Genomic DNA, 12,708 nt, shown 5'->3' on the forward strand with positions numbered 1-12,708 from the left:
TAAAAGGCCTTCCGAAATAATTAAGCCAAGTAAATGTAAATGTTTATCCACACGTACTAGAGCGGGTGACAACTGGGTGAATTTCAATATAGTAATTACTCTGAACCTATCTTAACGCCCTCCGTATTCCAAAAATGGCTTACTTATAAGCTTTTATAACAAAAAACACACTGCATATTGGTTTTGAAGCTTTCGTGCCTAATGAATCGATGCTTGTTTGTAGTGCACGCATGTCGTAAGCTTAAGCCAACAACAAATGGCTAAACAACAGAACTTAAGTAATCCGTCGCCTGGATATGCGTTTATAATGAACGGAGAACAAAAAAAGGTACATTTCCATCCCGACTAAAACGATCTCATTAGGTAAACTGGATTAGATATAAAACGTTATACGCGTGTACCATTGAAAGCATATCATTTTTTTCTTGACTGTGTGAATCATACAATTAAGACCCACAGAAAACAGAAAATCAATTACTTTAGAATGAAAGGGAAGACGATGTGGATACAGAAAATGCCTTGGCTACAAGGTCTTTTAACAGCTTTTATCACAGTGAATACCAACTACGTGATAAGGAAATCATTTCAAAGCAGGGTCAGATCATGAGGTAAAGATAGCTTAAAGTTGATGTATACATCCACCTTATTTTACGAGTGAAATTTTAAGACTGCGAGTGAAACAAAGAAATTCACACCATTAGCATACGATTAGAAATGTTTTACATTTGAATAGAACGAGTTAAAAAGGGCCAACAAATTTTTCTTTCAAATATTTGTTGTGTACAAAAGTTTAAACTACTGGAATGTAACGTCACATCCCAAATGCGATCCAGGGCACAATCTTCTCTTGGTAATCAAGTTTTATCCGTTATAATCGTTAGCACATTTTTATGGCTAAAAGAGAAAACGCTATAACTTGAATTTTCTGGCAAAATTGGATTTGCAAGTACAAAAACAAGGCTTCGTATCAATAAGCGAAGTAGGCAGTTATTTTCGTTGTTAGAAGGTGTGAATTCTGTCAAATTACTTGGCCCAGCCAATGTTGTTGACTGCATACTTTGAATTCGGCGTGAACAATTCCACTATAATTATCGGCCCCAAGAGGACAGTTAAAAGTGGGGTCAAGGTGAGCGGCAAAGAAAGGAGCGCAGTGGATAAAGCGGCCGCACTCACGTCCACCAATGTGGCCTGGGTTCGAGTTCCCGTCCACGACGACGACTTATATTGGTTGCGTCTGTTGTTGCTTCTCTTCTCCAAGAGTTTTTCGCCGGGTATGGTTTCCCTTCTAGGCAAAAACCAGCAAGTACAATCTCCAAATAGGCCGTTAAAGTGTCTTCAAGTGGTCGGGGACGCTTAGAGGGCCTCAGGTTTATCTGTACGTGTCACCCTCTCTAAGCTTCTCTAAATAACGTACAACTTAAGGTTTAAATCCAATATGAATGATGGAGCTCATTAAAAATAAATACTCCATGGCGTTAGTTGGGTATCAATAACCATAGACCCAAAGCTTGGAGAGCATGAACAAAGTCCCGGGCAAACCGCCGCCCGGTTAGCAAAAATCTGACTTGTGCTTTCATTGGTCTGGGTCGGTAAGGTTAGATCAAACGTGGACCGAAGCGGCTGCATGGAGTACCTTTACATGTTGACGTCCGATGATCTCATCTCGCATGGTTCCTTTGCAATTCAGCCACTGGCTACAAGCGAGAAGATGTTACCCCGTTTCTTTTTATTACCCCAGGGGAGTTATTTTAAAAAAGATCTCATTAAATCTCATCAGATAGCGGGAGAGTGGCGCACTGTTTTTTCCTGCCTCACTTTTCTTCGCGCTTACCTCACTATCTGAACGCACGGAAGAACGTTGGAAAAGGCTAGTCTACAACTCGCGCGGTATTCTTTCAACTACAGTAATTTAAATCAGATTTAAGTGGTGCTAATAAAAACCGACAAGTTTGAGCAAGAGTCTTTTTGATGCAAATGAGCAATTTTAGAGCACGTTTTCCGTACGAGCAGGAAGTATGTGATCGCTCAATGTGTCCCTTCAGTTCGAAAACGTTAGTCTAAAAAGGAGCCTTTATGAAGCACAAGTTCTACTGGATAGCAAGAGAGCTCGTTATAAAAGGGTCGGACATCCCTTCGACGTCCCTTTTCTTTCATTCATTTTTGTCGAAGAAAACTCCGCAACAGCCCCGAGGCAACAAGTTTCGTAAACAACGAAGTACTTTTTGATGCTAGCATATTCTAAAAAAAGTTCAAGTTCTCTTCCGAGATAAACCTTAGCTCGATGACCTTTGTTAAAATTTTAACCAAAGATTTTAATAAAGCCTCCAGGCAAAAAAAAAAAGAAAACTTTTACTGAATTTATTCAATTTCTATTACATGACCAACAACAAACAACAATAGACGAAACTTTCTACATGTGTCGCGAGCGTATGCTCTCAAAAGTGACTATATAAGATATTTGTTTTAGCACTTCCACCATGGTGGAACACAACAACAGAGCGGGGCTCCAATTTAAGTTTGTCCTTACAGATAACCCACTAAACCCAGGAGACGGGACCTACAGTTATTTCGTCCTTATCCGAGATATGATCAAAATAACACAAATCTTCGAACAATTGGTTACTTTTTCAATACACGACTTTACAAACCAGAAAAACTCTCCCAGAATGTCCAGAATCGTGAATAATTGAAAGTTAGAAAGGAAAGCATCATTTGACGATGAACTTTAATAACAACTGGACACAAAAAGGAGGGTAACTCAAGTTGCAAGTTTTAATTTGTGTACTTGAATTTGATGAAGACGCAAAGATAACTGTTTGACAAGTCACTGCTACCGTACCGCCCCGCGGCAGTGGCATGTAGGCAAGCCTAGGCAGCGTGTCTAGCACTTATAACTTGCCCGCTTGCAAAATGAATTTAAGGCTATTTTTATTAGTAACCCGATATTTTATCATGCCCTGCGACAAGTTAACATCTCTTGCCAAAGAAATACGCAGGTAAAGTTTTGAATACAACTGAACTCTCAGCTGATCCAGCAAAGGGTGACTTCTCCGTCACAGATGACCTTTTCCTTTCCAGTTTAGTCACGAATTTAAGCTTTTCACTTTCTGAACGAGTGGACAAAAACTTTAGTTCTTCCGTTTGCAACTGACACTGTAGAAAACGATATTACTGTTGAACTTTTGAGTAAGTGTTCGGTTGAAGAAATTGTGGGATCCTGACAATAAGACTTTTGAATTCCGTTGTTTCTCCTTGAAAAAAGCCTGCAAAACGCTCAAGACCGAAGCGATGGTTAAGTTAAACATTTCTCCGTAGCACTGATTCTAAGTTTAAACTTTTCACGAAAAGAACCTACAGTATATTGTTCTTGCAAACGACATAATGATAACAACAGTAACTGAATCATGAGTTTATCTGGCGAAGTTTCTTTGCCAGGAGATTTCACTTTATAACTTGGGCCGTAGAAGTGACGCTAATTTCATCGTATGAGGTTACGAAACTGAAACGCTGTAACACTATTACCAAATAATATGTGATACAACTAACTTTGCATACAGAGAGATTCAAAGTTTGATATTAATTAGCAATTACCACTCTGGCACTTGATGATTATCTGTACTCTTATGTCAAGAACCGACAAAGCGTATGATCAGATATAAACAAGCCTTTTATCAAACCCAATATCGCTTAATGCATTGCACGCGAGACGCTTTAAAGAGTACTAGAGAAGCACTCAATTTAAGCCTTCATATGGCTGTTGTATATGTTACAGTGGAAATGATTCAGGAACAGCTCCCTTGTCCTTCAATACCCAGAAATACCCTGAACCCTGAAAACAGAAAATAGAATCTGTTTTCGTCTTAATTATTGGGTGAATCAAGATAGCAAAACGGATGATGCTAATGAGATACTTTTTTTGACATTAGAAGCCCCATTAATCAATTTTGACTCTCCTGATACAGATATTAAAGTGAGTCAGCTTTTAGAGGGTACAACAATTAAATCGCACACGGTTAACATTAAAATAATACTATTATTAGGTTGTATAGCAATCAGCAAAGATTGGCTCCAGTTAAATTATTTTTCATTAATTTTCTTCTTTTTTTTTTTCGTCGATACGTTTTGAACTTTGAGCTCTTGCAAGAAGAACAAGGTTAAAGCGTTTTTCTCTGTGTAAATAGCAATCAATCAAACGGAAACACCGCATCCTGTTCGCCAGCAAAGAGCCATTAACTGCTGAAGGCAGAAAGGCCTGAAGTGCTTTTCAAGGGCAGTTAAAGCTGCGTGCCTTGTTGTTACGTGGAAACCCGCCACGCGAATTAAAGCAATCGAGCGATCAAGCACGCGCCTCACTAAGTGTGGGGGCTTCAAGCCATTGTAACTGTGTATCCGCTGTTACGTTTAAATTATTAAGATTCTTGATATTACGAAAAAATACAAGGGAAAAATAATAAATTGTTGCCAGTTAAGTACATCGGGATTGAAGAATTGATAGTCTAACTTAGGGGACTCTGGATAAAATCTTGCTATGTTACCACTCAAATTGACCTCGTCAACCACAGATTTACTTCTCGGCTCTTTGGTGGCAAGAAGGTTCAAGCAAGTATTAAGCTAAACTCTGGATAAAAAAACTCCATGCGATGTTAGGCTTTTTGCTAGTTCCACAACGGTAGCGTTTCCAAGAGGAACGAAAAGGTATTTACGCACAAAGTGAGAACAGGAAACTGAAAGCTCACCAATATCCGCGTCTGTAGACCGCTGTGTAAATCCAAAAATAATGTTAATCAGAGGTGGTGTCATTTACCGTCGACAAACTTTTAGGCACGCGCCGAGCGCGTGTGGGAAGTATTATCAATATCAACCCTCCAAAGAACTGTTTGCTTGTATAAAAAGAAAAAAAGAAAAGAAAAATGAAATAGCCAATCTAGGATAGTGCAATCTACACCAAAAGGCGTGAAGAAATCAAGGAAAAATGTCCTCCGAATTGGAACGAAAATTGCATTCTAAACATGCGGTGACAGTAATTAGTTTAACGCGGCACGCTTCGCTTGCCACTTTAAAGACACCTCACTACCTAATAATTGAGATAAACTAAACGATATTATCAGCTCTGCGATCTAAATTGGCTGCTAGACAGGCGTCTTACTGGCACCTGATTTTACAACATGCACTCGCGTGCCACCATAGAAATTGGCTTGATAAGCTGTACCGTGAAGTGCGCCCTAGGAGAATTAGGAATTCTTTGTAAAGCAAATATTTGTCACTAAAATAAAGCAGTTTTGTGTCTCATTACTTTGCAGCGGAGAGCAAATGACAGTGAAGGAATGTTGTCAAATGCTTAAACTCCCTGCAAACGAGCGGTTGTTAAAAGGAAAACGGAACAAGCACAGGAACCTTTGAAAAAATTATTTTGCACGAAGAAAAGAGAAAGACCGCACAGGAAGTAAAAGGCGGGAATGAACATCTAAAACTAAAACTGCCGGCGATTTAAAAGAACAAATAAATGCTCGCACCAGGACGAGAAAAGAAAAAAAGAGAAGGATTTGCATGGTAAACATTTATCGAGCTAACAGATTTTCTAAATAAATTTTTTCCTGAGCGCAAGGTTACAACCATTTTAAGAAGATAACATTTTTATTAACTAGATACCAGGCATACTTCGGCCTTCACCTTGGAGACCGTGCAGCAGCGAAATGCTGTTAGCCTTAAAAATCACAAAGCAGGCATTAAGGATAAAATTGACGCAGCTCTATCTTTATTTAGCTCATTACGAATGAGGCATTCTGCATAAGAGTGCGAAATAGAGAACATTTTTTTCGATTGTCAAAAGGTTCCGTGCGGTGCGTTGGACTCGCCGCCTATTAGCTGCACTGGGATTTGCAAATGTTTGCTCCGAGCTGGAATATTAGCTGCAGAGAGCTGAGAAATGAGGCACGTGGATTAAACAAAGGCCCTGCTCGCTATTGATCGGCACATAGAAACGACACCAAGAATCGCTTGTTGACTTTGTTAGAGATTTCTATGGATTTGATGACAGCACGCACCACTATTGTACTCGCCAACTAATTATAATCGAAGCCACGCGTAGGGCACGCACAAAGGATCTCAAGACAATTCCTTCCTTTCATATGAAGATTAAAGGCACAAAAACAGGCCATAGACCATTCAATGCCGTTAGTTTGCCTAACGTGTCATTGTGCTAAATGTCTTCAAAGCCCCTCCCACACACTAAGTCTGCCCAACAACCAAGCGTGAAGTCCCTAAGGAACAAAACAAACCGCTTTATAGGCTCCGCCACGCGTCTCATGTAATATAGTATTTGCACGCACTTGTGCAGCGCGGAGCGAGACGAGACGAGTCTGTGTATGATAGAGAGAGCGAGGGACTGCGGCGCGCTGTGAGCTAGTCACCGCCCTGCGCAACACTCATGGAGTTTAACTTCGATCCTCAAGACACCACCTTTCCGCTCCTAAACCTCGACGATCTTGACTTGCTAGAGCTCGGCTATGACACGCCGTCGCCCTCCTCGTCTGATTGCTCGCATTTAGACTCTCCGTCCACCTCGCCTGTGAATTCCCCTACATCGTCCCTGTCACCAGCTCCTAGCAGCGAATGCAGCTCTCCCAGCTCCAGCCCTAAGGCTTCCCGACATCGTGCACGCTGCCGTACACCTCAATGCCTTAAGAAAGAGCACGCTTCGATACTGAGAAGGAACGAGAGGGAGAGGAACAGAGTTAAACTGGTCAGCGATGGTTTTGCTGCCTTGCGCAAGCACATTCCAACCACACCAGCCAACAAGAAGCTGTCCAAGGTGGAAACGCTGCGAACAGCCATCGAGTACATTAAACACCTCCAGCGAGTGTTAAATGAAAGTAACAGACTTGAAAGGGAAACGCGTCTACTGCGTCAAGTAGGATGGCTTCAGGGAACTTACGACTTACAGGTAACTACAACTTTTGTGATACTTTATTTACACCTTTGAAATTTGCTAAGTTTGAAAGAATGTAAGAAGTTACGTGAAGACGAGAAAAATGAAAGGCTTGCTAACGCCGCTGGTTTTAGGAGCGCACGATCAGTGTTTTCTTGCGTTGGGGTTCATTTGCAAAATGACCACTGGCGCACACCGCAGTCTTTATCTTGGTGACAGGCCATCAAAACCTGTTAATTTGCTTCTTGAAAAAGTAATCAAATTTACACTCGTGTCTCGAACCAAGCTCAAGTTACTCCTCTAACTACGGAATCAAGCCGAATTAACTCCCGAGCTACATTGACACGCCACGCGCTTCGCTCCGGAGCAACAGAATTAAGTGGATTTCATGACCTTGTGGTAAAACGTGAACTCGAAACGATAGATACTTTGCCATTTTTATTGAAGCCAATTTCAGGCACACGTGCCCCGCTTTAAAACAAATACGACATTCAGAGCTTGATTTCTATTAGTGGGCAACTCGCGCGCTCTCATTCGGCGCGCAGGCTCCAGAATGATTACCTTTCACTTAATGCTTTATTAAAGACAAACCAAGCGGAACAGCAAATTATGAATGATAATAAAGTCGCAAATGAAGGCTTTTTGTGGCCATGGAATTGAAAATAGTACTGTGTTTTATGTTGGTGACCTGCCGCGCACACTAATTGACTAGAGCTCTTTTATTGCCTTTCCTGCAGGCCCTTTCAAGAGGAAATGTGGCGACCGCTCAGCAGCTTAGCACCTATCTCATGAGTTTACCAGAGATAGCGCCCTACCCGAGCCCGGTACCTTTTGTTAACAACTCCGTGAGTTTGTCGAACATTTACGGGCACGTGAACTAATTCAGATTTACTCTGATCCAATCATAACGTTCATTACAATGGAATGAGACAGTGTAAGCTAAAGATTTTGGCATTATATACGATACCTAGTAGTTTAGTTTAGTCAAAGGATTTTAGAATAGTTAAGACGCCAAGAAATCCCAGTATATTTTTTTGTAAAAAAAAAAGGTATGATAAGCTTGGCTTTACATGTACATAGAATTAGCTCAATCATGTTAAGTAGGACAGCATTGTTTGTCGACAAATTGATTCTTTTCCTAAGTGAAAATAGCAAGCAGGGTTATTTGTACCCTGCCGGGTAGTTGTATTTTACCCCCTCAATTGGAGGTCAATAACGTAAGCAATTTCTAGCTGTTTTAAAACAGTTCTGAATAATTTTGTAGCGGTATAAGCGTAGATTTAAACGCTTCAGAATTCGCTGTTCTCCTTTACAGCAATATTTTTTACATCCATAACGGAAAAAATTGTATATAGGATCGCTCGCTCGAGAGTGTTTTCGTTACAGTATTGATCGCACGCTCAGTTGGTTAGTTGTAAGATGGCTTTGTTTTAGTAAAGCAATAAGATTGAAAGTTTCGAATTGGAAGGAATTTTGGCTGCGCCACACAGCCACTTGAAATGTCCATCAAATGGAAAAAGTCGGGTTTCGTGATCTTAATTGTTTAATGCGTCTTTAGATGTTAGTTTCAGTAGCTGAGGTGCTGTTATTGGTAGGGCCGCGTTTTTTGGATTGAGGTCATTGGCTTGAGGCCAGCTTGAAATATGCATATTCTGAATACGCAATTTACCTATGATAAACTTCAATTATGTCGGTGCACATCAAGAAAAAACTAACAATAAACCACCAGAGAGAGATTAAAGAAATGTGAGAAAGTACAGAAGAATTTGCATGTTTCAATGTTGTTTATCACAGCGAAAAAAACGCCACTAATAGGCAAAGAAATAGTTAACACCAATTTTATTACCTTATACTCTTTCTCGATGAAGATGAGGTTTTTTGGTTACAAAAATAATAATAATAATAATAATTATAATGGGTGAGCTGCTTGCAAAGCCAAGCGTATTCATGTCATAAAAACTTCGGGTTTATGAAGCTGGAATAAGTACGGACAGAGTCTGTTGAACTTACCACAACGTAAATAAAATGGAGTTGGTAATTAAACTCGAGAATTTTGTAGCTTTAGAGACAGTTAACGGTATCATAAATTAGCTTCAAACGCAATAGATTGAATCTACGAGTGTTCAAATATTTCCCCAATTCCTAAATAACACGAGAATTACACCAGCTCTGCATTGTTTTATGACGAGATGATTGTGCCTGTTTGATTGGGTTTAATTTAAAGTAATTTGTTTAAACTTTTAAAACTTGTCCAAGCGACAAGCCAACCTCGTGTTTAAAAGTTTTGGACACCCGTGTTTCAACCAAAGTGGAATTAATGACCACTTTGGTCAACATTTAATCTTTAATGTCTGAGGACAGACTAAATTGTACTTGTGCTGTGCACTGTATTAACAATGAATAGACTTTCACTTGAATTACTTGTACCAAGTGGTGAAATATATAGGAGCTCGGTATATATACGTAAATATCTCTTAATTATAGTTGGATTATAGTGGAATTTGTAAAAGAGAAATTAAAGTTGCACAAGTTATTTTTCTAAATCATAGTTGTATATCTTTGTGACATTTCTTTGCCTGAGCCATTTGTGTTCGGCCGTCTGCCCTTTTCTCACGGTCAGGTTTATAACAATCTGCTGACGTCGATTTAAGTTTATACTTGCCGTGAACAAAGCACAGATGCTGCTGGTTCCTCAGTAGCAAGGAAAATGAAAACCTCAGAGTCTTTTTAAAATACAAGAATAAAACTTTTCTTGTAAATACTTGGCACAGCAGCTGCACTTATGGACACCACGAAATTAACCTGAACTACCTCATGGATTTGAAATGCCTCATGCATGAACTGCCACTAGGAATGAAAAGTTGAATGGCTCGTTTTAAATAGGGACATTTAGCTTTTGTCATAACATAAGGATGCTAAAAAAAGAAAGACGAATACAAAGCAGGAAAACAGTTGGTTACTGGTTTCAGCGAAGGAAATACGCGAGAAATCAGAGGTAGTTTGGCCCACCCTACACACTCCCCCAAAGGTAGCTTGAAAAGGAAATTACACGCCCTTAATTATATTCGCTGTGTAGAAATAAAACACTGCTATAAATAAAAACATCAGCACAAGGCCATCGGAATAACTATAAGTTGGAATAGTAGTCACTCGATTCATCGAGACAACGACGAAAATACTTGGCGACACGCTGTGTAGAGTAATACGCTTCGTTATGCTAGCTCATGGATTATAAAGAGCGCAACTAGTAATTATAAAGGGCAAAGATTATTAACTTTGATAATATTCTCAGCGAGAGGTTTTTCTATCAAAACATAGCCAAAACATTTCTTTTTACTCTCGCTGTGAATAACCTTTTTTTTTCCCAGGCTGAAAAGTTCAAATCCAGAGACATCGTTAGAATGGTGTCCGGGGGGTACTCCTGGGAATTCATGGTAGGGGTGCAAAAACCATACTCCAATAACACGGGCACTGAGGGGACCATAGAAAGTGTAAGGGTTTTCTTTCCCCAAGGACAAAGCCAACTGTCCGTGCTAATGAGATATCCATATTAAAGCGGGGTTCCCCTGTACCTATGTGGCTTTTATAAGGAAGTACCCCACGGGGAATGGTGCGATTGAGCGTGAGGACCACTCAAGCGTAAGCGGTCTCATTCCTCATTAGTTGGGCCATGAGCATAGTCAGCTGGTTTGCAAATGATACGCTGATCGCTACGATCTTTGAAGAGCCTGTTGCTGCGATTGCCGTACCTCTTATTTTCCTTTTTACGTGACTGAGAAGAAAACCAGCCCTGTATACTACACAGTCACATTGCAACCTTAGTGAAAGAAAGCACCGCCATGTAAAACACCAGAACAGAACCACGGCAGCTCAATATAATGGAAAAAATAGTGTCGGACAAAAATAGTGTTCAAAAATAAAACTATCCGAGCAGAAGTTAATATAATGCAATATAAAACTCTGTAAGTACTTTCTTGGGCGATACCATGAGATATTAAATGCCAATATACATGATTTATAGCTGGAATTATTCGGCTTTGCTGAGACGTCGTTCTTTTCATCAACTGGATGGGACCTGTTTTTTTTTTCTTCACTTTCATGAAAGACAAAAACAGACATAGCCTTTTTCGCAGGAGTTATTTTTTCGATCAAAGCCTACAAAGTTTAAATATATATATAAAAAAACGTTTATTCCACTCTTTGCAGCAAAATGCAACTGAATTGTCAGGTGGTAAAATTTACGATATTATAATATAAGAAAAATATTATGAAACTAGTCTAAAAATTTAAAGATAGAATCATTCGCTCTATTGGTTCCAGTGTAAGGGCCGAAAGACTTTTCAGACTTTTCATGCATGGCCAGATCTAAGATCATATGGTACACTAATAATGTCATGTCAAGTGTGTAACCTCCATGCAGAGATGAACTTGAGAGTTATAGCAAGTCGTCTTTTCTCAACACTCTCAAGGCAGGAGAAGGACAGAGCTTCACCATTACTATAGTCTGGGAAAGCAATCTTAAGGGCTCGTTTTTGTATAGATTCTAACGACAGATAAGTACTCTGGAATATCTTGCCATGCAGGGACAGCATATTCAAGCACTTACAACGGAGCACTTACAAATATTGCTGCCAGCTACACCAGCTCTTTTTTGCAACCCTTAAGGTGTACAATCGTTTGGCGGCTTTACCATAAATATAATCAGTGTGGTCGCTCCATTTAAGATCGTGCCTAATTTTTACACCAAGTAATTTAAAGGTCTAAACACGCTCCAGCTAGTGGTTTCCACATGATGCAAATAGGCTGTATGATATTATTAGGATATTTCATGAAATTTACAAGCATTTCTTTACACTTCAGGGGATTTAACTTCATCTTATGCCCAATACAAAAATTGTGTCTCTAACAGCCAAATTCCAAATGCTAAAGGAGTTATGTAGTAGGACTTCTAAAACTGTAGAATCATCTACGTATTTAGCTCTTATATTCCAGTCCCTTAAGAGGGTATTTATCATAATTGAGAACAGGGCCACGTCCATCTTAGTCCCTTGGGGTATCCCACCATGGGTGTGTTTCATGGGTGTGTTTTTTCATGGGTTCTATTGGTCAGAAAAGACTTTATCCGAAAAGATAGAGTGATTTTACTTGACCCGTGAAAACGTTTAGAAAAGTGGGGAAATCAGAGTAAGAGACAGTTGGGCAAGGAAAAGTGTTGAATACAGGGTTTAGCACCGAAGTACAGTGATTAGGGTTAAGCACTGTTTTAAAAACGGTTAGCTTTCGATAGTGTAATGAGCAACGCCATGTTAAGTACGTTAAATTTAACCGGTGTCGGCAGTTAGCCCTTGATGGTTTAGAGGATACGGATGTGGATTACACCTCAAATGACGCGGGTTCAAGTCTTACATACTAACCAACTGTTTTCTTCTATTTTCTTTCTTCTCTTATTTACTACTTTAAGTTATAAGACTGCTATCACGTATTTTGAGTGAAGATGACAATCTGACTTTGGGGTACCCATTCTAGTCACAACCCGTGTAGAACAGCGTTAATTACAGTACAACTGGAAACTGTTAATTCACAGACCTGGCTGAACGTAACAGCATAGGCGATAGAAATGGTTATTCTAAATGCTATAACTCTTTAGGATATTGGACATTTCAGTGATAAGTGAGAAGGATGTCATAAGTGTTAAGACGGTTCCTTTTCTAGTCATGATAACGAAAAGTGCAACTTAAAGATGGACAGTGGCAAAGAAGCTATTTAATAATATAGCGCAA

General features: G+C 39.7%; 1 protein-coding gene across 1 annotated transcript; it reads left to right on the top strand.

Annotated features, from left to right (window-relative positions):
- The first annotated feature begins 5,658 nt into the window (after nt 1–5,658).
- Nucleotides 5,659–9,012, top strand: LOC140933455 (uncharacterized). The gene is made up of 2 exons (XM_073383013.1): nt 5,659–6,943; nt 7,666–9,012. Exons 1-2 carry the CDS (start codon nt 6,428–6,430, stop codon nt 7,807–7,809), a joined length of 660 nt encoding a protein of 219 aa, XP_073239114.1. The 5' UTR covers nt 5,659–6,427; the 3' UTR covers nt 7,810–9,012.
- The last annotated feature ends 3,696 nt before the right edge of the window (nt 9,013–12,708 follow it).

Source organism: Porites lutea, chromosome 4 (genome assembly GCF_958299795.1).
Source record: "Porites lutea chromosome 4, jaPorLute2.1, whole genome shotgun sequence".
NCBI lineage: Eukaryota > Metazoa > Cnidaria > Anthozoa > Scleractinia > Poritidae > Porites > Porites lutea.